The 21,800-nt window shown below is 40.7% G+C and overlaps 2 protein-coding genes across 2 annotated transcripts in view; one reads left to right on the top strand and one right to left on the bottom strand.

The window, feature by feature from the left end:
- The window catches only part of LOC6633644 (putative uncharacterized protein DDB_G0277255), a 61,833-nt gene that overhangs the window by 3,632 nt on the left and 36,401 nt on the right, over positions 1 to 21,800 (top strand). The window lies entirely within an intron of this gene.
- Positions 1 to 21,800, bottom strand: part of Lgr4 (Leucine-rich repeat-containing G protein-coupled receptor 4) — a 34,694-nt gene that overhangs the window by 4,058 nt on the left and 8,836 nt on the right. Inside the window, exons 2-12 of the mRNA XM_015170081.3 lie at positions 15,424 to 15,843; positions 14,904 to 15,018; positions 13,886 to 13,957; positions 11,108 to 11,185; positions 10,275 to 10,346; positions 6,388 to 6,459; positions 6,253 to 6,324; positions 6,037 to 6,180; positions 5,884 to 5,955; positions 4,629 to 4,772; positions 3,995 to 4,111 (exon numbers count right to left, since the gene is read on the bottom strand). Of these exons, the coding sequence (XP_015025567.1) occupies positions 3,995 to 4,111; positions 4,629 to 4,772; positions 5,884 to 5,955; positions 6,037 to 6,180; positions 6,253 to 6,324; positions 6,388 to 6,459; positions 10,275 to 10,346; positions 11,108 to 11,185; positions 13,886 to 13,957; positions 14,904 to 15,018; positions 15,424 to 15,843 (1,378 nt within the window). The remainder of the gene's footprint in view (positions 1 to 3,994; positions 4,112 to 4,628; positions 4,773 to 5,883; positions 5,956 to 6,036; positions 6,181 to 6,252; positions 6,325 to 6,387; positions 6,460 to 10,274; positions 10,347 to 11,107; positions 11,186 to 13,885; positions 13,958 to 14,903; positions 15,019 to 15,423; positions 15,844 to 21,800) is intronic.

Raw genomic sequence — 21,800 nt, 5'->3', positions numbered from 1 at the left:
AGAGCTTTTCAGCAAGCTTTTTCTTGCTAAAGGAGCTTAATTGTACAAGTTGCAATAAATATATATTTAAATTGTAGTAATTCTGAGCTTTCAGTTTAAGAATGTTTAATAAGGTGCTTGAACTTTTCATAGAACATTTGTAGCCTGCAACCTGTGAGCTATGCTGTACTTTAAGTTTAAGCTGAAGCTTCATTTAAATCCGCAAATGTCATTTGTGTTTTCAGGCCTTTGAGTGTGCTTTGAGCTGAAGTGCAAGCTTTCAAGTTAAGAATATGCTTGATTGTATTAAGCTCAAGTATAAGCCTGAAACGAGCTTTAAGCGTAATATTAATATATTATTTTAAACAAGACAAGCTGTGTTGAAGTAAGGTTTGAAAGAGGTTTTTGGCCTGAAATAAACATTCAGCTCATCATTAAGCTTGGCTTAAAAAGTTGTCTGTGAATGAGCTTTAAGCATTTAGTTGATGAAGTTTGATACAGCTTGATAGCTTTGCATTTGTGGGTCTGGTAGTATGACTGAAGAATCTCTTGTATTAAGTGCTCAATTCAACTTAAGTTTACTTCTCTGTTCACCATCTAGCCAAGCTTTCAACTGATTTCAGAAGGGAAAAGACTGCCAAGCAACTAAGCAAAGCGCTCTTCAGTTTAACAACATGTTAAAGTGGTTGGTAACTGTGATGGAAATACGAGAAAAAGCTTCTTAGTCGTTTGCAGACACTACTAAGCTGTTGTGCAACACTATTTTGTAAGGGTTGCCACCGCAGGCATTGTGGTTACTTTAGCTGTGCAGAAGTTAGGCCTTCTTACAAACGCGTTTAAATGCCTTTTAATACATTGTCAAGCGTAATACGAAGATTTCGATCAAATGGATATGCAACTATTTATAAATACATATATAATGATGTGTGTGTGTGTGTGTGTGTGTGCGGCATCCTCATCTCGAGGTTCTTACTCAACTATCGCCTAAAATTGGCAGACAAAATTCGAGAAGGCGGACAAAGTGCGGCTCAAATTGCCAGGAGGTGGGAATAATGACACCTCCCGCCAGGCAGGGCAGATAAAGTAGAAAAAAAAACAAAGGGTTGTGAAAAAGTATTAAATTTTTATGAAAGCGTCAACTGAAGAAGAAAACCAAGAAGGAAGAAGGAATAGTTATATTCAGCACACCGAAGATCAAATGTGCTTGCAGACAGTTGGAAATACTTCAATAGACAAGTTATCCGATTTTTCAAACAATACTAGCCATATTGTATCATATGATATATAAGTCCAAGTCGTTAAGTCTGCTAAGAGAAGATAATTGAAAATCCTCGCAATTGTCGAATTTAGTGTGGATATCTAGAAAACGAGAGAAGTTTATAAGTTGAAAATAAAAATGGATTTCCGCCTGATTTTTCCTATAGAGCTTTACGGATATAGTATTATGCTCTTGATAATATTTGATCTGTATTCAAGGAGCAGGCTGAAACTTCTTAGTGGCAAGATTATTATCAGCTATAAGTTATTGGGATCCGATAAAGTTCTGTATATGTAAAGTTCAATTGCTGAGTGCGAAGACACGAGCAGAAGGACAGATAAACTGGGCTATATCAACACGTCTCTTGCTGGTGATCAGGAATATACATATGCATATACTCGGAACTGGAAATGTCTGCTACTCAAGACAGTTTTACAATACCCTCTACAAGGGTATACAAATAATGCAGCAGGCACATCTCACGGCTGCCCAACGTGCAGGCATTCGCAGTCATGTAGACACACACACACACCCACTCTAGTTGTATCTGGTGATATTTGCTTTGCAGCTTATGCGAACAGGAAAATGAGTAGACGAACGAGTAGTACTCAAACACACACTCAAACTCACATTAGACAAGTTGCCAGTGTTGGCAGCGGGCGTGTTGCGGGGACTTTTAAGGAGCAGGCCGAAGGAAAAGTGAAAAACTCAAAACTCAGACAGCACGCAGAGCGTGTAAATGTAAGCAAAACAAACAAACAAACTGAAGGAAAACCGAAGGAAAAACGTAATTTTCATTTTCACACAAGGCATTGCCACAGTGAGCATGGACGGGGGGCGTGGCAGTTGGCATCGTCTACATTAGCCACTCACGTCCCGCTGTGGCAGGGCAGGCAGGCAGCAACCAGATAATCACTCAGCCACGTTAGCAGCTGATGACAAGTGCTGCCCGTCCGCCCGACCGCCCGTCTGTCGTCCGTTTGCCAGTAAATGAAAATGCCAAATGGAAAAGGCGTTTTTTCCTAGTTTCGACTGCAATTGGCGCCCAACGTGCGCCACGGAATATATCTATAAAAGAATCACTAAGTTGCTGTAAGCTTGAATCTAAAATTAGCGAGGTGCACATCATTTTTTAAAAGGTCAACTATGATAAATTCGAGCACAAGTATTTATAATAACAATAATTATGATAACAATTAAGTGAAAAGGACCCCAGCAAAGCGAGCATTTCCCGCTCAATATTTCGTTTAATGAAAAACTATGCTTAAAAGAATTCAGGCTGTAGTTAGGTGATTTAATTTTCACCCTCAAATTTGGCCTGAATGATGTAGTTTGTTGATGGGGAAACAAAGTAGGAAGCTGGCAGCAGGCAATGTGCGGAGCATTTGTTGTCATATGGTATCAGTGTATAGTCAAGTCCAGTCATAATATTATATGTACATTGTCGTACTCAAATCGAGAAATAGTCTAAATTTTCAAATTGCATTTACTGTAAGTGGTCGGCATGCATTTTGAGTATCAGCGTCAAAATCAAGAGCTCAGCGCCGTCGTGGATCTGGATCTGGTTGTGCGCAATCGAGGCGGGGGCGTGCCATGCGCCGGCCGCAACGGTCTAATGGTGGAGCCGCCATCGACAGCCCCATTGGGCAGCACGGACCATCAGCACCAGATGCGATTGCTGGTATTGCGCGAACGCCTGCGCCGTGCCCTCTACAATTGAGCGTCGGGTTGTTCGGCCGTCGATGTTGCAGCCAAATGAATTTCGCCAATGTCATAAAATAGACCAACAACAGCAACAGCAACAACAACAACAACAGCAACAACAGCAACAACAGCACGACAACAATAACAACGAAAAAACTGCAAAAACAACATACAACAAAAACAAGAAGAATAACAAGAAGAACAAGAACACATTCTCAAATTCAAATACAAACATTAAGGCGAAAAACAATCCATAAATTGTTTTACTTAAAACCGCTCCTTCACTTGCCTGAATCAAATTAATAACTGTTGCCCATTCTCATTGCTCTCTCTCTCTCTCATTCTGTCTCATTCTCGCTCTCTCTCCCTGTCTCTCTCTCCTGCTTGAAACAATGCACAAATCTCAAGTGCTTGCCATTTAATTGAGTTCAAAGCCAACTGTCTAATTCTGAAATACTTCCAACTATAAATTAAGTGTTGTAAAATGCTTGATTAAATTGCACAAACTTTTTCAACAGTCGTAAGGCAATTAGAGCTAGCCAGTGTGGGAAATTGTTTAGGAATCGAACATTGCACCTTAAAACTTTGCGAGTATTTGGTATTTAGATTTAATATAAAATATGCTAAATATAAATATATATATATATATATATTCAAATATTTAGAAGTGGAGATTAAATAGTTTTATTTTGGTTTTGCTTAGATAGGTAGTAATATCAACCCATCAACTTTTTAATCCTTTCTTTATACCCTGAACTTATAGAAAATGGGTAAAATGGGGCAAAACATGAATTCAGCTTTATCCAACAGTATCTGCCAAATAATTGCCCCGAACGAAGCACGAGGGGGGCTAGCAAAAACAATATGCAAAAAACATAAACATAAAGCTAAGCAAAATGGTAAACAATAAACATAAACATAAACATAAAAGAGGGCGTCGTAAGTTGCACGTTGCCTGCTGAGCTGCAGCCAAGGATTTGAGGATGAAGCTGGCTCAGCCAGTGCGTGGGCAGGTGACAGTGGGCCAGGGGGGTCAGGGGGTCAGGCACTTACCTGCCGCGCAGTAGCTGGTTATCGAGCAGATGAAAGGTGCTGCTGATGCCATCGCCGCGGGGATCACAAACGCGTACATGCAACGCGGCGCGGCACAAGTGGAACCACGAGAAGTAGCTGCAAGAGAGAGGGAGAGAGTGCGAGAGAGCAGCATGGCAATTACAAACAGAACAAGTTGTTTTTATGTCGGCTCCAGCCGACTGCGGCATACTCTGCTCACAGTCGAATTACCGTTCATATCAATCGAAACGACTCTGTTTTGTTTTTTTACCAGGGCTGCAAAACCTTAAAAGATTTCTTATTCTTTCGCATGACGCGCTGTCTTAAAAGCTTTCTTCATGGTTGAACCAACATGTTGGTTCAAACCTTGATTTTTGTCGTAAATCGTCCACATTTTAATTCTATCAAAAATAATGTTGTCGTAGATATATATATATAAATGCAGTGCAGCAGAGTACTTCACTAAAGTCTTGGCTGTGATAAAAGGAGATTTTCAACTTGGTCACAGCCCTAATGGGCGTGGCACAAGTATAGAATGCAAAGAGTCAAGTCTCTATCTTTGTGAACAGAGTACAAAAAAAAGGTGTAGCTCATTAATGCGCTCTTTCGTGTTGTTTATATGGTATATACTTACATAAAGTCAAGACTGCTCAGATTTTGCAGCACAGCCGGCTCGAGGGTCTTAAAGCGATTGCCAGTTAGCAGCAGGGAGCTGAGATTCTCCAGACAGTCGAAGGCATGCAAATCGAATTTCTCGATTTGGTTCTCATTCAAATGCCTGAGGAAGAAGTTATGTCAAGGTGTTAGTGTGTGCAGGTGTGTGAGTGTGTTTGTGTGTGGGCGCTGCCGCTAAGCATGCAACAACATTTGGCCACGTCGCTGCAGAAGTTTTATCATTAAAGTTGCAGCTGTGTCGCGGCCATTTGTTGCATGTGACTGGTCAGAGCAAGAGAGAGAGAGATAGAGAGAGGGAAAGAGAGAGAGAGAGAGAGCTGCTGCTGCTCAATATGCATTGGCGAAAGGCAAACAAAACTAGTTTATCTGTCATTTTTTCTAATATTTCTTTTCCATTTTCTTTTATTTTCTTTTCTTTGGCTTTTTTTCTGCCCACATTCCAGTTGAATCGCTTGGCGTGTCCCTTTTGTCTGTCATTATTGATAAATGAAATTCCTCAAGCGCAGGCTACACAAACACAAAAAACATTCACAGCCCTTCCCACCGTCCCATACTTCCCCCCCCGTTTTTGTGGCAAAAGCCTAAGCCTAACCAAATTGAAAAACTCGCAGGCCAGATAAGCCGCGACAGATTTTTATATGCCTATCAGACGCTTCGCAATTTCTGTTGTCCCAAAAATATTTCTTTCAAATACCCTGCAGAAAATTCTACACAAACGAGGTAAGCGCGACGCCTGAATTTGCATAGCAATGAACTGACAATTTTTGCAGTTAATTACTCTTGATAATCCATTTAATTACATTCTTTGCTCAAAAAATTAATTAAGTATTTGGAATTTCCTCAGTTGTTCACATGATATAACGCCAGTTATATAACCTAAGTATTTATAGTAATTAATAAGTAATTAACTTTATTAACTTGTAATTACTCGAGTATTTAAATAGGTCAGTATAAAGTATTTCTAGGCATGGCCCAAAAGTAATTTGACTGACGATTCACAGGGTATTTGAATAGTCTATCAGTTTAACTGATTGCTCTGTTTGCAGGCTCAAGTCGATTCGCTTCGGCTTCTTTTTCAGTTTCGCTTCTTGCTTTCACTTGTCTAACTTGCCCACTCACAGGGTATTCGCATAGTCAGTCAGTTTATTTGACTGTTCTCTCTTCGTGTTATTGGTTTTCAATTTGTTGTTGCTGTTGATGTTGTTGTTACTTACAAGCCTTGTAGATAGCTGAGGTTGCAAAAGGTTCCGTCGCGTATGTAGGACAATTGATTGCCGGCCAGAAATCTGTAAGCGAAAATGTAACAAAAATTCCTGCCATTTGAACTATGTGTTGGCCAAAGGACACCTCCCTCTCTGAATACTTACAAGTGCCGCAGCTGGGGAAATGTGAACGTGTTGGCCGCAATGCTGGAAATTTGGTTGTGCGCCAGCGACAAAGTGTGCAAATGGACCAAATTGCTGGGAAACATGCCCGGTCGAAGCTGCTGCAAGCGATTATTGTTCAAGTACCTAAACGAAACGAGGAGTAGAGAAAGATATAGACCGGCGATTCGAAGGGACTTCAAGCTGGCGTCCACTTACAGCACCTCCAAGCTGTGCAGCTGAGCAAAGACCTGCGCCTCAAAGTGTGATATAAGATTGCCGCGCAGATCGCTGTTGGGTGGGAGCAGGGCAGCAATTAGCGAGAAGCATTCGGAGCATTCGAGATATACTTACAGATCCTCCAAGTGCTGCAGATAACGAAAATCGCCGCTGCTCAGGCTGCTCAGTTGATTGCGTGCCAAAATTCTGCAGGTGATTCAAGATTCAAGAAAACTTTGCCACATTAGACATAATGTTATTTTAATGCGCCCAACAAACAGTCGACAAAGACAATGACAGATAGGGCCAGCGGGCCTGGCACTGGCGTGGAATACCCGACTAGCAGATACCCTGTTGCAAGCATGCCTCCCAACTTTCTACTCTACGAATTCTATTCTGTTCTATTCCTGCATAACTTCGGCCTTTATTGTCCGATCTTTATGGGACTTGCTGGGTTTTAATAAGGCAGCAAATCCCCAGGCTGAAATCTATGCCTGACAATATGCATTCCTTACAATTTTAGGCGAAAGGTGAAGAAATGCATTCAATAAACGAAATATACATTATCTGCTTGTACTTTTTGAGAGCTCACCTGATAAATTTTATGTCTACAGCCGTTCAAAACTATGATACCCCCTTCTTTTGCCACTATGCAATGGCTACAGGGTATTCGAGAGAGTGTTCAGAGTGGGAGACAGCATTTTAATAAGCCATTAAATGCAACTTGGCGCCCAGCGCCCACTGCCACGCCTTGACTGGGCCAGGCTAAATGTCAACGCGGCGAGCTGCAAAAATTGAAAACCGACTGCGGCCAATGCCAGCAGCAGCTGTGCCTCCGGTGCAGCTACTACTCCACCCCTCCCCCCCATCCATCAGCTGACTTAAGCCAAGTCCCCCCCCCCGTCCTGGCACAAACTGTAACTGAGTTGTTTATGTGCTTTTGTTTTGTTTTCTATTTTAGTTTCCTGTGTCGCCGTCTGCTCTTGTCCGTTTTTGGGCTGCTCAGACCGAACACCGGAACTGTGCCACGCCCACGGCCGCATCCACAACGCCCAAAAACTTTTGACTGCGTGTGCTAATATTTTTATTATGCACACATCTACATCTAGTCGATTTTACAAGTCCCTCGCCTCGTTTCAACCAAAAAAAAAAAAAAAAACCGCAGCAAGAGCTGAACCTCAGCCAGGGCCAGACAATGGGCCACTTTATGGTCCCAACTGGCAAACGGTGCGTATACGCAACAATAGCTGCAAACACACACACACATAATTATTATCTGCTGTTATTCATCTACACACACACACACACACACACACACACACACACACACACATGCACAGGCACAGGCACAGCCGCCCACATGATGATACAATCAACAATTGTGGGTGCACATAACTGTCTCTGCTCCTGTGTGCAATATTTCCACTGCATGTGTGTGTGTGTGTGTGTGTGTGTGTGTGTGCCTGCAAGTCCTTATCTCGGCTCATATTATATATCTACAGTTATTGGCAATTACAGCTTTTTTCGTTCCACCTCCAGCCAGACCCGTTAATAAGCACATTTGTTATGTGCAGCCTGCCTAAAAAGTTTTGGTCCAGCCCAATTGTGCAAGTACAGTTGCGCACAAAAGCTGCCACGGCATGTGTTGGCAAGCATATTAAATTGCTTATCGTTCAATCGGGTTTCATTTCAATTTAAATAATAAGATTTTAAGAAATATTTACGTATTAATTTGGTTAAGCAAAGTTTATTTAAATTAAAGTAAAGACATCAATTAAATCCGAACAAAAATGGGTAGAAAGTATATAATATAATATATATATATATGTATATTGCATATAATTGTGCTTTGACCCAAGAAAGTGTCTATATATATTTTCGATCAGGTTGATGAGTCGCTTCAACTATGACCATTTGCTTTGATATCGGCAACAACAAAAGTGCAGCACGAGCATTCTCATTTGCTTTTCGATAACTCCTCTTCTCTGGATAATATCGATAAATATCGATTGGAAGACATCATCTTTTAAGCATAGCTCGCAGATTTTAAGAACTACAAACACCAAATTTGGTATATAGATATCATTTAGTAGACACAGCCTAAGAATCTTCCCAATCTCTCAAAAATGCAATCAAAAACTAATCTCTTATAGGTCGAGCCCTGCGCACAACATAGTTGTTGCGGTTTTAGGGTTTGGTTTTAATTTCCTAATATCAGCTAATCCTTCATTTGACAAATGTGTGTACATAGACATAAAATTATATATATAGAATTTGCATAAAAATGCGTGATTTAGTGAAACTAGTCTAAGCTCAACTTTTGCTGCTGTAAATTAAATGAAAGCGGGTTACTTAAATAGTCGTTTTTATGCCCTTACCCTTAGAGGGTATTAAAGTTTTCTCAAGAAATGTGCAACGAATAGAAGAAGTCATATCCGAGCCCATAAAGTATATGTATTCTAGATCAGCATCAACAGCCGACTTGATAGAGTCTTGTCCATCTGTCCCTCCCTCTGTGTATTTGTCTCTTTTTCCCCCTGTCTGTTTCTATGCGAGCTTGTCCCTCAAGTTTAAGGCTATCGTCTTGAAACTATGCATAGGTTCGTCTCTCTGTGCAGGGAGTATATATGGTGAATCCGGTCGGATCGGACCACTATATCATATAGCTGCCACGGATTGGTCGAAAAGTAGGTTCCTGTATGAAGAAGATATCATGACTAAATTCGCCATTTTCTATTAAAACTATGCTTCTTATACATGTATCAAGTCTTATCAAGATCGACCTTATATATTATAAAGCTCCATGGGAAAAATCAATGGAAAAAGATATTTTCAACAAACTCCGCAATCACGAGCTTCACTTTTCTCACATATCCGCAAAGGCCATAAGGCAAATGTCTGAAAGGGTATTTAATCTTCGGCGTGGCGTAGATATATTTGTGCTCTCGTGTTTATTTACTTTTGACAATTCAATGCAATTTATGTTTATTTTATTGGCGAGCGCCACATAAATAGTGAATGCCTTAATATTTATAACAAGCTAATGTAAAATTCTAACAAAAACCTTTCTTTTTTTTTTGCGAATTGCCAATGTCAAATGCGGTGCCCAAAGCTAATAAACAAGCCAAAGCAGTTGATATTTATGTGTTAATTATGTGAATAGCGCGTAAAAAAAGGCCTTTAAAAATGATTGCAGCACACGCGGCGTATGCGCAATTTGCCAACGCAATAGCTTTGAATAGAAGTGCCTGAGCACTGGGCTCATTGCAGAGCTTCCTCTGATTTTGTCTTTGATTATATATAAAAAAAACGAGAAAGTAAGGATATCTAATACCCTTTTTGACATTTGCCTGAAGGCTTTGCAGATATGTGAGTAAAGTGAAGCTCATAAATGCTGAGCTTGAGAAAAATATCTCGGAGTACAGAATAGTTTGCCATAAAAAAACTCACTTTCAACCGATTCTTCCTATATATAATTAGGTAGTGCGATCTTGATACTGAGCATAGTTTAAATAGTAAATGTCGGAAAAACGTTTGCCCCACAACAAACTACTTTCCGACCGATCTCTCCTAGGCCAGCTATATGATATAGTGGTCCGGTCCGATAGCTCTCAAACTGAGACACAATACGCATAGCAACAGACTGTCGAACAGATGGATATGGCTGTATCAACTTGGCTGTTGATGCTGATCTAGAATATACTTTATGGCATCGCAAATGTCTCCCTTTGTGTATATTTCAGTTTGCTTTATATATATATATATATTAAGCTATGGTTGTCATAGTTCATATTTTATTTATTTATATTTCCCCAAATATATATTACAATAATTCGATTTTGAACAGCTAAGCATATGTAATATTTTAATCAAAAGCATTTAAGTCGCGGCAAATGCCTACTCTTCAATTATTAAAAAGACACATAAGAGCAACGGTAAATTAAGCATAAAGTGTGACTAAAGGCGCACAGTTAACGGTTAATAATGCGAATAATTATAAATTAATAGGTAATAATACTCACAAAATGCGCAATTGATTGCCCGGCGCAAAGAAATGCTCTGGTAAACGCGATAATTCATTATCGTCCATATAACTGAAAAAGGAAAAAAAAAAATGGGGGAGGCAAAAGTCAATGTAGAACAAGAGTAGAGCAAGTCAGTGTGTGGCAGTCGGGTATAACCGACTGCGCAATACGCATTCACAGTTTTCCACAACAAATTATAATAATTATAAGTTTTGGATTTATGTAAAGATCTTAACAGAAGCTCAGTAGAAGTTTTCATTCAACATTTGCTCACGCTGGTCACTCTAAAATGTTAATATGGCAACGGCTTTGATGCGACAGGCACAATATACTCTGCTGCAAGCTATGAACAGGGTATTTTATTTAAATTGTCAACTTCAATGTGGGCGTTGCCATGTTATTCTGTAATTTAACTTAATTCGCATAAATTAACAGACGGACGGACGAATTGACAACCGGACATTATACAAGGCCAATATACTCTTCTGCACATTGTGTATAGGGTATACAAATTATTTGTTTAAGCGTAAGCGTTGTTATATTATCCCTTAAGTCTACTTGAATCAGATGAACAGAAAGACGGACAGATGAATCGATGGTGGGACTTTGCACAAAGCCAATATACTCTTCTGCACATTGTGTATAGGGTATACAAATTGTTTGCTTTTAGAGAGGAAGGCCAATTTGAAGAGGCAGCCGCCGCAGCGGCAGCAACAAATAAATAAAGAGCACATAAATAATGAGACTTAATTATGAGTTATGCCCCAACCAACACCCTGCCCCAGCCAAACGCAGCCCCCCTCCCCTCCCCGCCTTGAACATATACTTACAGTGTCTTTAGTGGAATGGCGGCCAGTCTATCGAATGCATGAGAGGCAATCTCACGGATTGCGCAAAGCTTGAGCACCCTGCGTAAAAGGGCGAGTAGAGAGACAGATACAGATACAGATACGAATAAAGATGCAGATACAGATACAGATACAGATACAGATGATGAGTAGGATATGTGTGCGCACACATAGAAACAACAATGAATAAAACTTAATAAATATGAAATTCAATTGTCAAGTTTTTCCGCACACTGAAAATGCGGCTGACGGCGAAGAACAAAAACTTCAAGTTAAGAAACGCAAACAATTTATTTATCTCTTTCCCTTTTTTTTTTTTTTATTCCAAACCTAACAAGAAAAAGCAGCTGAGCGTTTCTTGAGGCGTTTGTGAGCAACAGGAAAGCTACTCGCACAAATTCAGAAATATTTCATTTTTAGAGCGAAAACTTTGTTAAAGCGCGTCGGAAATCGTTTAAGCTGAATTCTTCTCATTCTTTTTATCAATTCCCTTTCTCATACCCTGCTAAACGAGTACATATTTTGTTTGTTTGAAACTAAGCGCAGGGTATCTGTCAGTCAAGAAAGTTATTCTGCTTTTAAGCATGCTACAGGGTATTAACCAGCCTAGCATACTCAACTATCGAGCTCTTCTGTGTTGGCAGTCCTTTATTATTCATGCTCAGATCTTCTTAATGTTTTAAGCTGCATTTTTTTAAGGTATCAAATAAACTTTCACTATGTACAGGGTATCATGGCGTCTGACAGTCTTGTATTTCTGTTGCTTACTCTTCTCTTTCTGTTTTTTAGCTGTCGATTGTAAGATTCCTATTTATATCTCAGTGACTTTTAGGGCAAAGTGCTCATAAGCTAGCTACAGGGTATCTACCAGTCACGTACTCTTTCTAAATTCAGCCGCTGAGCAGTTGATGCCCAAACTCTGCCTTTGCTTTAAGTAGCTCAAGTGCATTTCAAATTTCGCACAGGGTATCGGCAAGTCGGGCAATTTGGCGTGAAGCGCTCGCACAATTAGTTTTAATAGCCTCTCTCATTGTTAAATCCCACACACTTTTTGATTATAACTCGAACGCATTTGCTTTGACAGCCTGAGGTCAATTTAATTTTTACAAATGTCCGACAGCCCACGCGGACGCCTCAGCCGGAAGCGCCGCGTCATCTTTGCGTCTTTCCGATTCCCATGCGATATAATTGGGGTGTCGCCGGAATTTGTCAATTTCAAAAACGAGAGGATCCGCAACCAGATGGCAGCAATTGACAGCGGCTTACGCAGATGCGGCTCAAGTGCCGGCCAAAAGGAGGCCAGATGGTGGGCGTGTCCGTGTCCATGTGTGTCCGTATGTGGGCGGGGGGTGCGTGTGGGGCTGTGTTCGGGCAGAAACTGTCCCAGTGATGGATATCCAAGTGCTTAGGCTTAAGCAATGTGGCCAATAGGCAATATGCTCGTAGCCAAGATGGATTAACTACAAAGTCTGGCAACGCAGGCCGTAGCTAATGAATCAACTATGGCAGCACTGAGAGAAAATTCCGCGTAATCTAACGAATTCTTAGGAATTTAAGCTGGATATTAGATATTATTTTTCTCGAGTTCGAATTATGTCTTTGGATTCCTTTCTTTCTCTGTCCATCTCTCTTTCTTCTCAGTCCAATCTGTCAGCGACATTCTATATCCCTCTCTTGTTATTTTTTTCTCTCTCTCTCTCTCTCTCTCTCTGTCAATCTTATTGAACGGAACGCAAACAATTTTTTTTCATTGTCTGCCTTGTTTTCCTTATCCCTTTCTCTCTCGCTTTCCCATTTACTCTCTCTCTGTCTTAGCACATAACATGTTAAGCTCTGTCCCTGTTGTAATCATACTATGTCTTTGTCCCTTTCTCTCTCTCTCTCTCCGTTTCTTTGTCTCTCTGTCCTTAAACGTCTTCATTTGCTATGATCAAACCATATATATGGCTCTCTCTGTCACTCTCCCTCTCTTTCTCTCTATCTCTCTCTCTTTCTCTGCTTCTCTGAGTATCTGACATTAGGCATATTGACTACCTTTTGTTGACCTCTCGCGTAGTCAGCCTCCCGTCTCCTTAGACTCTTCCTCTTCAAGAAATTAGTTGCAAAATTTACTTTCCAAGGGCTTTATACTGAATTTTCCCGTAATCTAGTGCCTAGTTGAATCTTTCTCCATCTCTTGCAAAAACCCGCCCCTCTCGAATTGACTGCGAGGCGTTAAATTTAAGCCAAATTTGATAACTTTAGCTACTCGGAGCGCTTTTCATATTTTCATCTGTGGATAAGTTTTCGGGTGTTTTGCTTTTCTTTTGTTTCTTTTTTGCAGTGTTAACGAAGCGTCTCACATTTTGTCGTATGTTAAAACGGTTTTACGGCTTTAGCCTGGTCGCAGTGAGTGTCCTTTAACACAGTGGCACATAAACTGCAACCGGCTGCAAAACACGATACGAGCTGTCTGCCATATCCCCATGTAACCCCCCTACCCCACCCCCCACACAGCCACCCTGCCATGCTGATCCCTCTGCCCCTCGCCCAGCCATGCAGTCGAGTTGTGTGCGTAATTTGTATGTGCGCCAGCGTGTGGCTGCTTAAAGGACACAGCAGGAGGCTAATATCTGGGACTGTATCTTAAAATTTCAACAGCTAAACACAAGCATTCACAATTGGTCGGCTTCTGGTCGCCGGGCGCTTGAATTTCGATTTTAACGAGGCCTTAGCCGGAGCTTTACGGGCTCCGACTTACAGCCGGCATCCATTACTCACAGGCTCTCCACCGCGGGCAGCCCGCCGAAGAAGGTTTCGTCGATGACGCCAAAATTGTTGCCCGTCAGATCGCTATGGATAAGAAAAGAAAAAAAAGAAACCCCCAAATTAATTTGAAATCAATTGGTTCATTGACTAAAATACAGTATTGGTCATATTCGTAGAACCTATAAAATATTGAAGTATATTGAACGTATATTGAGAAAAGGCTTGCAAAGTAAGTGGATTTAGAACGCAAATAATGTGGGCAACATTACGCAAGACCTTGGAAACTAAAGATAATTCATACAATCCACAAAATATTAAAGTCTATTTAATTGGGCTGCTTACCGAAATATATACAAAGAGTGCTTAAAAAAGGCATGAAAAGTAATTGCATTTGGAATGATGCAAAGTTGGGACCATAAAATAGGCAAAAATGTGTAAAATTTTAGATAATAAATAGATTTCTTCAGCCTAATTGGAGGACACATGGTTTATTGACTACCCTTCAAAATAGCATAAAAACATAAATGGAAAAGGGCGAGCGACAATTGAAGAAATAAAACTCAGATGCATGTAGTAAAAGTAAATTAATAAATTACCAGGAAACAAAAGAGCGGAAACTATAAAAAAAGAACAAATGGTTAAATGTTAAAGCTAATACAAAGCTTAAATAAAACAAAACATTAGAGCACTCTAAAACTCTGAAAATGAAAATAAGCATTATATACATTAAGTATGTGTTAAATGAAACCAAAAGCTTAAGTTCCACTTCAAAGTCTTCTTAGAGATATTTTCTTCTATTAACTTGTCAAAATGCTTGTTAGTTGACAAGTAGCTTGATTGCGTTTAAATAGTGGCAACACCGTCTTGTTAAATGCGTCACTTACAACTTTGTTAATCAACACTGCTTGGTGTTGCCATATCTGCTAACTCGCGCCAGTTGGCAACAAAATTCTTGCTATTTGCCAAAAAGTAATTGCACATACATGCCCCTACCTTTCATAAATATACGGCAACAGTTTTGGGTACTTACAGGGTTGACAGATTGTTGGTGGGCAGCTGAGGTGGCAACGCCGTGAGCTGTTGAAAGCGGCACAAGATCTCGTTGCCGCGACACGGGCAGCTGAAGTTCTTCGCATTCGGCCAGTCTGAAAATGATTCAAAGCAGAAAAAAAGGGGGAAAAACAGAGAAAATGAAAATGCGAAACGAATTCGCGTTAACGGGATATTTACTGTGCGTCGGGATGGCAACATTACATTTGAGACAATTGTCATCAAGGATAATTGTCTTTTGAGTCTTTTAATTAAATGAATGAAAACTGAATGGAAACTTGCGAATTTACATGCGAATTTCTATTATTAAAATGCGAATGCGACTGACAGAGAGAGAGAGAGAGAGAGAGTGAGAGGGAGACATAGAGAGGTACATAACCTCAATGGGCCAAGCGTCCGCTAGCTGGCGCCACTCGCACAGTATTGTCGCTCTTAACGAGGCGCCTTAATTGCTTTGACCTTGTTGTTTATCATGTTTTTATCAGCCATCGGGTACTCACAACACACGCCAATTGGTTTGTCATCCATGCCCTGGCGCCCGAACGAGCTCTTGCGGAATAAGTGATCCCAGTACTTGGCATCCACCTCATTGACGCAGTTCCACTCGTCCGACCTATCATCACATTCCACGCTCCCGTCACAGTTGGCGCGCTGCGGCACGCACTGGGCCGTCGTATTGCAGTGAAAGTAGCCCGCCGGGCAATTGTCCTTCTCGTCGGGCAGCAGTATACCCGAATCTAATTCATCCATCTCATCGGCCTCCGCATCTACCACGCTGCTGCCAAGCATAAACATCGTATTGCCCTGTCCAACACTGGACCTTATCGTGCCTCTTGGCTGCTCAACACTGTACGTAATGCTGGCCAAGGTCATAGAAGTTAGCGAGAGGAGTGCGACTAGAGCGCCCAGGCTTAAGAGTGCTGTCAACGAGAGAGAGAGAGAGGGAGAGTAAAAGAGAGAGAGAGAGAGGGCGGTTGTAAGAGTGAGTGAACGTGTTGAAAAGTTAGGTTAGTTTGAAGTCCTTGGCTTTTCAGTGAATTAAAATGCATGTAGTTCTTCAAGAATTGGTTTAGGTTTTTATTATATATTATTATACATGATATTAAAAGTATAATTCGATAAATATATATATTTATTTGAAAACACACAAACGCCAGCGAATTTTCCCCAATCAAAAAGCTGCCAATAGTCAAGGCCAAATAATTATGAAACGCGTAGTAAATTATCAAAATTATTGATTCGGTAAATTCGAGAAAGCAGCTCCCATTGATCAGCTGCAGTTTCTCCGCCGAGTTGATTACAAAAATGCAAATTGAATTGGGAAAAATCGCTTTTCTTTTTTTTTTCTTTCTTTACGCCAGTAAATCTCATGCTCAAGTAGGCCAAAACAAGTGGCTGTCTAAAAGCTTTTGGGCAACTCTAGGGCAACACGAACGGTTGGCTTGGTTCAAGCGGTCAGCTTGTGACATCGTTTATATTATGAAAGAACTCTATACTCTATAATCAGCCAAGTTTTTAACAAATTTTAGTGCATAATACATATATATTTGTAGGGTGTTTGCTGGTCGCATTGACTGTACCCTCTTTTTAGAGGGTATGCGAATGTTGTGTAGTCAAACATTATTGTACTTATTTATCTATCTATATATTCAGTCAGACTTAAGCACAACTCATCTGTCCGATTCCTCCTCAATCCCAACTGTTGCTAACTTGATAGAACTTTTCCTATCGCCCCACTAAATCCTATAGCTGCCCTGTGAACAATCGATTGTTAATTAAGATATAATTAAGGAAAGCAAGTCTAGACATATAATTGTGTATAATTGCTTCAAATATGAAATATGCCCATTTAATCATATCTCTAGACATCTGAGCTAAGTCTGACTAAATCGGATTTGATGAGTTTTTAGTATTGTAATTGATCATGATCTTCTATAGATAACTTGCATTTGCCGCTTTGTTTGATTCGATTCATGAGCTTACGCCTGGGAGGCTTAGTTGCCTTAGCGTTGAACCAGCAAGCTGTGGGTCGCTGGTTCAAATGTAACAGGTTTTTTTTTATTTTTATGTTGCTTTATTTAGTTAAGTATTTCAATTATTATTATTTACAAGGAAAAGTCAATTATTATTGATTTAAAAAGAAAAAGAACTAAGTTTGCGTTCGCTAAGAATGTGTGCCTTAGTTGTGCCAGCGTCGAAACAGCAAGCTGCAAGACGCTGGTTCAAATTTTGCTGCGTCTTTGAAAATGAGGCTTTGTCTCTGCCCAGAGATTACGCAAAATGATTACGATACCGCTCACATTCCCATAGCCTTATCGTTTGGCATCAGTTTAATTACTGAAAATGGAAATGGAATTGCTTTTGAGACAATCAGCCTTTGTCGGTTAATTGGTTCCAATTCCAATTCCAATTCCAATTGCAGTGCCAGTGCCAGTTCCAGTTCCAGTTCCGCAGCACTTGGCGATTCATCATTTATCATTTTTAACGATTGCATTTAATGCAGAGCACTTTTTACGATGCATTTGCCAGATGGAGAATGGGGATTGGGATTGAGATTGGGGGCAACAGCCCCCCATTGCTGGATGCGTGTCGCAAATTGCGAATTGGCGGAATATGTGAATATGTAAAATATGCAATAAAATTGTTTGTAATAAAAATTATGCACAGTACATTTGGGCCACGGCTCAGTGGACCGTGAAATGCTCCAAAGAGCCGCCTAGACCTTGAATATTTGGGCGCGAGAGCCGACGTGGGGCCGAGAGGTCGAGAGGTCGAGGGGCCCGAAGGAGACACTTTCCGCATCATCGATAAGCCATCAATGTGGGTGACTTTTTGATAGCTGCGCTGACAGCTGCTCGACCAAATGAGAATTTCAGCGTTCGGTTATAAAACAAAAACAGAAAGAAAATATAAACAAAAAAAACAGCCAAAGGTAAACAAATAAATGTAAATCAGACAATGGGCAATAACAAACAACGGCAACATCAGCAAGAAAAGTCAAATCGAATTACAGCCCAGCGAGAAGAAAATAAAGACAGGGCAGAGGCAATAAACAAAATTAATCATGTGAAAGCCGAGATATGACAATATATGAATACCCTACCCTACACTACCCTACCCGACCTCCACTCAAGCTTAAAGCTTTCAACTTACACATTAACGAGCACGAAACTTTTCCGGAATATTCTAATGTAACCCGCGGATAAGTCAGAAGCCAAACACACGAATTTTCGTTTGCAGCATAAACAAATGAATTGTTAATTACGCAAATAAGTGAAAACAATAACAAAAACAAATCAAATTATACTCTGAGTCAAACATTTTTCGTATGCCCTGTATTAGGGGTATATTCATATTATTAAAAATAAAGAAGAGAGTAGATAAAGTATTTAACAATTTTACAAATTGCCGCAAGCTGCAAAGGTTTTGAAAACGTTTACGAATGCTACGCCCAAAGGAATTGCAAACAGTTCTGTGACGCTCTTAAGATAGAGAGCATGAGAGATAGTGAGCATGACAGAGTGGGAGTATGGGAGAGAGCATGAAGATAGTTAGTATGAGAGATAGACGGGGAGAGAGAGAGTGAACGACAAGGAGAGACATAGTTGGCAGTGAAGTGAATTAGAGCAAAAGAGAAAGATAGAAAGATGTTTTTAGGTCAAATATTTGATATATGGGAAATTCGAAATTGGTATTTAAAAAATCTTTAAAAAAAATAGAGCCCCATTCTTATAAATCCTTGAGCCTAGTTTCAAGTAAAGATAATGAGCTTGAATCGCACGATTCTTAATGGGAATAAATATTTGAAAATACTTTAAAATAATTCATTAGAAAAGAAAAGCTTAAATCTCTGTCCAGTGTTGCAATTAATTAAAAATTCCTTATAAGATATTTCAAGAAAACTTTATAAATAATACTTAATACAAGAAAGTCTGCATCTTTTTCCTATAATACAATTAGGCTATAGTTCTCAACCACTTTATACAAATATAATGATTGCTCAATTGATCTGAAGTCTTCTGCTCAGCAGAGCAAAGAGTAACATCTGCATATTTTCGTTTATAAAAACAAAAAATAGCGCTGCGAATTGTTGAATATTTTCCATAATAAACAAAATAAAAACGCATATTTATAATATGCTAAATAAACTATATGAAAGAGCGCACGAAACGGAAGCATAAAAAACGAAACTGAAGTTTTTATTTACTAAATGATGACGTATGCGGCAGCTGTCCAGAGTATGAAAGTATTTCGAATACGATTCATTTGCCGGGATCCCTTGCATCTGGAGTAGCGCGAGTGTCAAACGTGTTGAACAAGTCGTGAGAGTCGCTGTGCGGCTATGGCCATGGCCAAAGACAATGTTAAGCCAAATAAACAACGGCCAGAACAACAGCCACGGCAAGCATTAAAGATGCCAACAATGGTAGCTGAAGGAATTGCATCAGCTCATAACTCAGTGAGAGCAATGAAAGCCAAAGTCAGCGAATGGCAACTGCAAAGCTGCAGCCCGGCTCGAGCGAGGGGCGGGCGGCGGGCGGTACGTGGCGTGGCAGGAGCAGGCACCAAGATGACTCCATAAAAGTGTAATTAAGCGGCGCCTGAGCTGGGAGCCGGGAGGAGCTGGGCAAGCAACACGTGTTGCTAATGTGCTACCGTCCAGCCGGTGGGGGTTGAGGGGCGCACACGAACCAGGCCAAGAATGCGTGTAAACAAGCTAAGCTCAAGATGTTTTCCCGCTGCTCCATCGCCGCCTGCCCACTCACGCTCTTTCCACTTTCCCCCCCCCCTTCATTGCGATCCTGCGCTTGTGCCTGTTGCTGCTGCTGAGCCTGCGGACGTTTGTCAACACATTTGCCGGCAAATTGAAGTGTTTGCGGCAACGACGCGCTGTGATTGATGAGCTGCACAGCGTAGGTGTGGGCGGTGGGCGGTGGTTGGTTGGGTGGGTGGGTGGGTGGGTGTGTGGGTGTTTGATAAGGGTCGCAGCCTTGGCCTTGTCTCAGCTTTGGCCATACAAATGCAGAAGCGAGCCCTGGCAGACGTCTTGCATTGCAGCCACACACTCCCACTCGCACACACACACACACACACTTGCCAGTCTGGGCCAAATTATCATTTGGCCATAAGCAAACAGAAGCGTTTCAACTTGGCTAACGCCATCAGCGCGGTCAATTGCCTGCTTTTGTTTATGTTTATTTCAAATAATTAAAGCAAATGCAACTGCGCGGTGTGCAAAGGGGTGGAGCGGCAGTGAGGGGGTGGGCAAACGAGTGGGGTGCTGGGTTTGGCGCGCCACCAAAATAGAAACCGCAGCTATAAAGAATAAGGCAAACGATCGACTTGGGCCAATACCTCGACACACACACACACACACACACACACACACGCACACACAAATGTTCTTGGGTCGCCGCAGGTCGAATCGCTTGGGTTCTGGCTTCGAGCTGGTTCGGTCCGTTCGGGGCCATGTAAACAACTTGTCAAATTTGGTCGATTATGGGTCGAGTGCCTGGCAAGTGGATCTTCCCTTTGGCCTGGCGCTTTCCATTTCGTCTGTCTTTCCGATGACGTCCGTTCTATTTCGGCGTGTACTCTGCTTTTGCGTTCCATGCTTTGCCAATTGCCACTAAATATTCCTTAAAGTGGCCAAATGGCTAAATATTCCTTAAAGTGCAACAACGAATTTAGCATGCCCTTATTGTTGGAAATCATTTTTATTCTAGAAGAAACTATTTCTAGCTCTCCTCGTCACAATTGATTCATTCATTCGTGCAGCTGCACTCCGAGAAAACTTTAAGAGCAAGAAGAATTTTGTATAAAAAATGTCCAAAAAAATGTTTACAAGTATTAAAATACTTTAAACAAAATAATAAATTGTGCTTAAATGGAGTATTGTATTTAAGTCTTGGATTTAAACGTTTCTAATATACAAATATTTTGTAGAAAATTTGGCTTGCCTTACTTAAATTGATTTCAAATCTATTCGTCCAACTTCTAACCCCTTGTCCAGTCTTTATTCAGCCTAAAAGCTGAGTTGAAATGAATTAAGAGCCCAGTCTTTGGAAACGTTTACGAATGCGCCACAAGGCAGAATCGAAAACAGACAAAATATCCGAAAAATGTTGATCAAAAAACAATTCGAAGCAATCGAATTGCCGACTTTTCTTTTGGGCAAGGCATTTTTCAACTGTTTTGTTTATGGAAAACTTTTAAAACAATGAAAATTAAAATAATTTATTTATTTTATCAGGCATTGTCTTGTCCCACGGTGAGGTAAGCGCCGTGTACCGGCTCACCACATATATGTGTATATATTATATAAAGTTGAAGCAGATAAGCAAATTGTTGCTGGAAAAGCGAACTGAGAAATTCCAAAAGTTTTATTCACTCGGCGGCCGCTGTTTAGATTCAAATGTTGTTTCTTTCTAGCTTTTCTATAGCTCTTCTCTGACTATTCGATGTCTGTTTTCCAGCCGAAGTGTCGAAACTAGCCACTATATATATATATATATATGCTCGCCCATATCCAGCCAGAGATCATGGACTGTGTTCACAATCAATGCGGCAATTTTAAATACAATTCGCTTAGCCGAAAAATAAGTTTTGTAAACAAGCGGCCGTTAGAACTAAATACAACAACAACAAAAACAGAGAGAGAGAGAGAGAGAGAGAGAGAGAGAGAGAGAGGAAAGAAAACACAAATTGCTGATAATAAACACAAATGGGAACCAGCTAAAAGTATGCTCATGCCAGAATATGCCACGTAGATGCCACCCCGAGCCCCTGCGAATGGCAGGCACTGTAATTGCCGCCGGGCGGAGACTTTATTTATTTTTAAGAAAACGAAAATTGGCAAATATTTAAATGCTAAATG

Source organism: Drosophila virilis, chromosome X, assembly GCF_030788295.1.
Source record: "Drosophila virilis strain 15010-1051.87 chromosome X, Dvir_AGI_RSII-ME, whole genome shotgun sequence".
NCBI classification, from domain to species: domain Eukaryota; kingdom Metazoa; phylum Arthropoda; class Insecta; order Diptera; family Drosophilidae; genus Drosophila; species Drosophila virilis.
The sequence above is the reverse complement of the archived record's forward strand: the minus strand, read 5'-3'. Positions and strand labels throughout refer to the sequence as shown.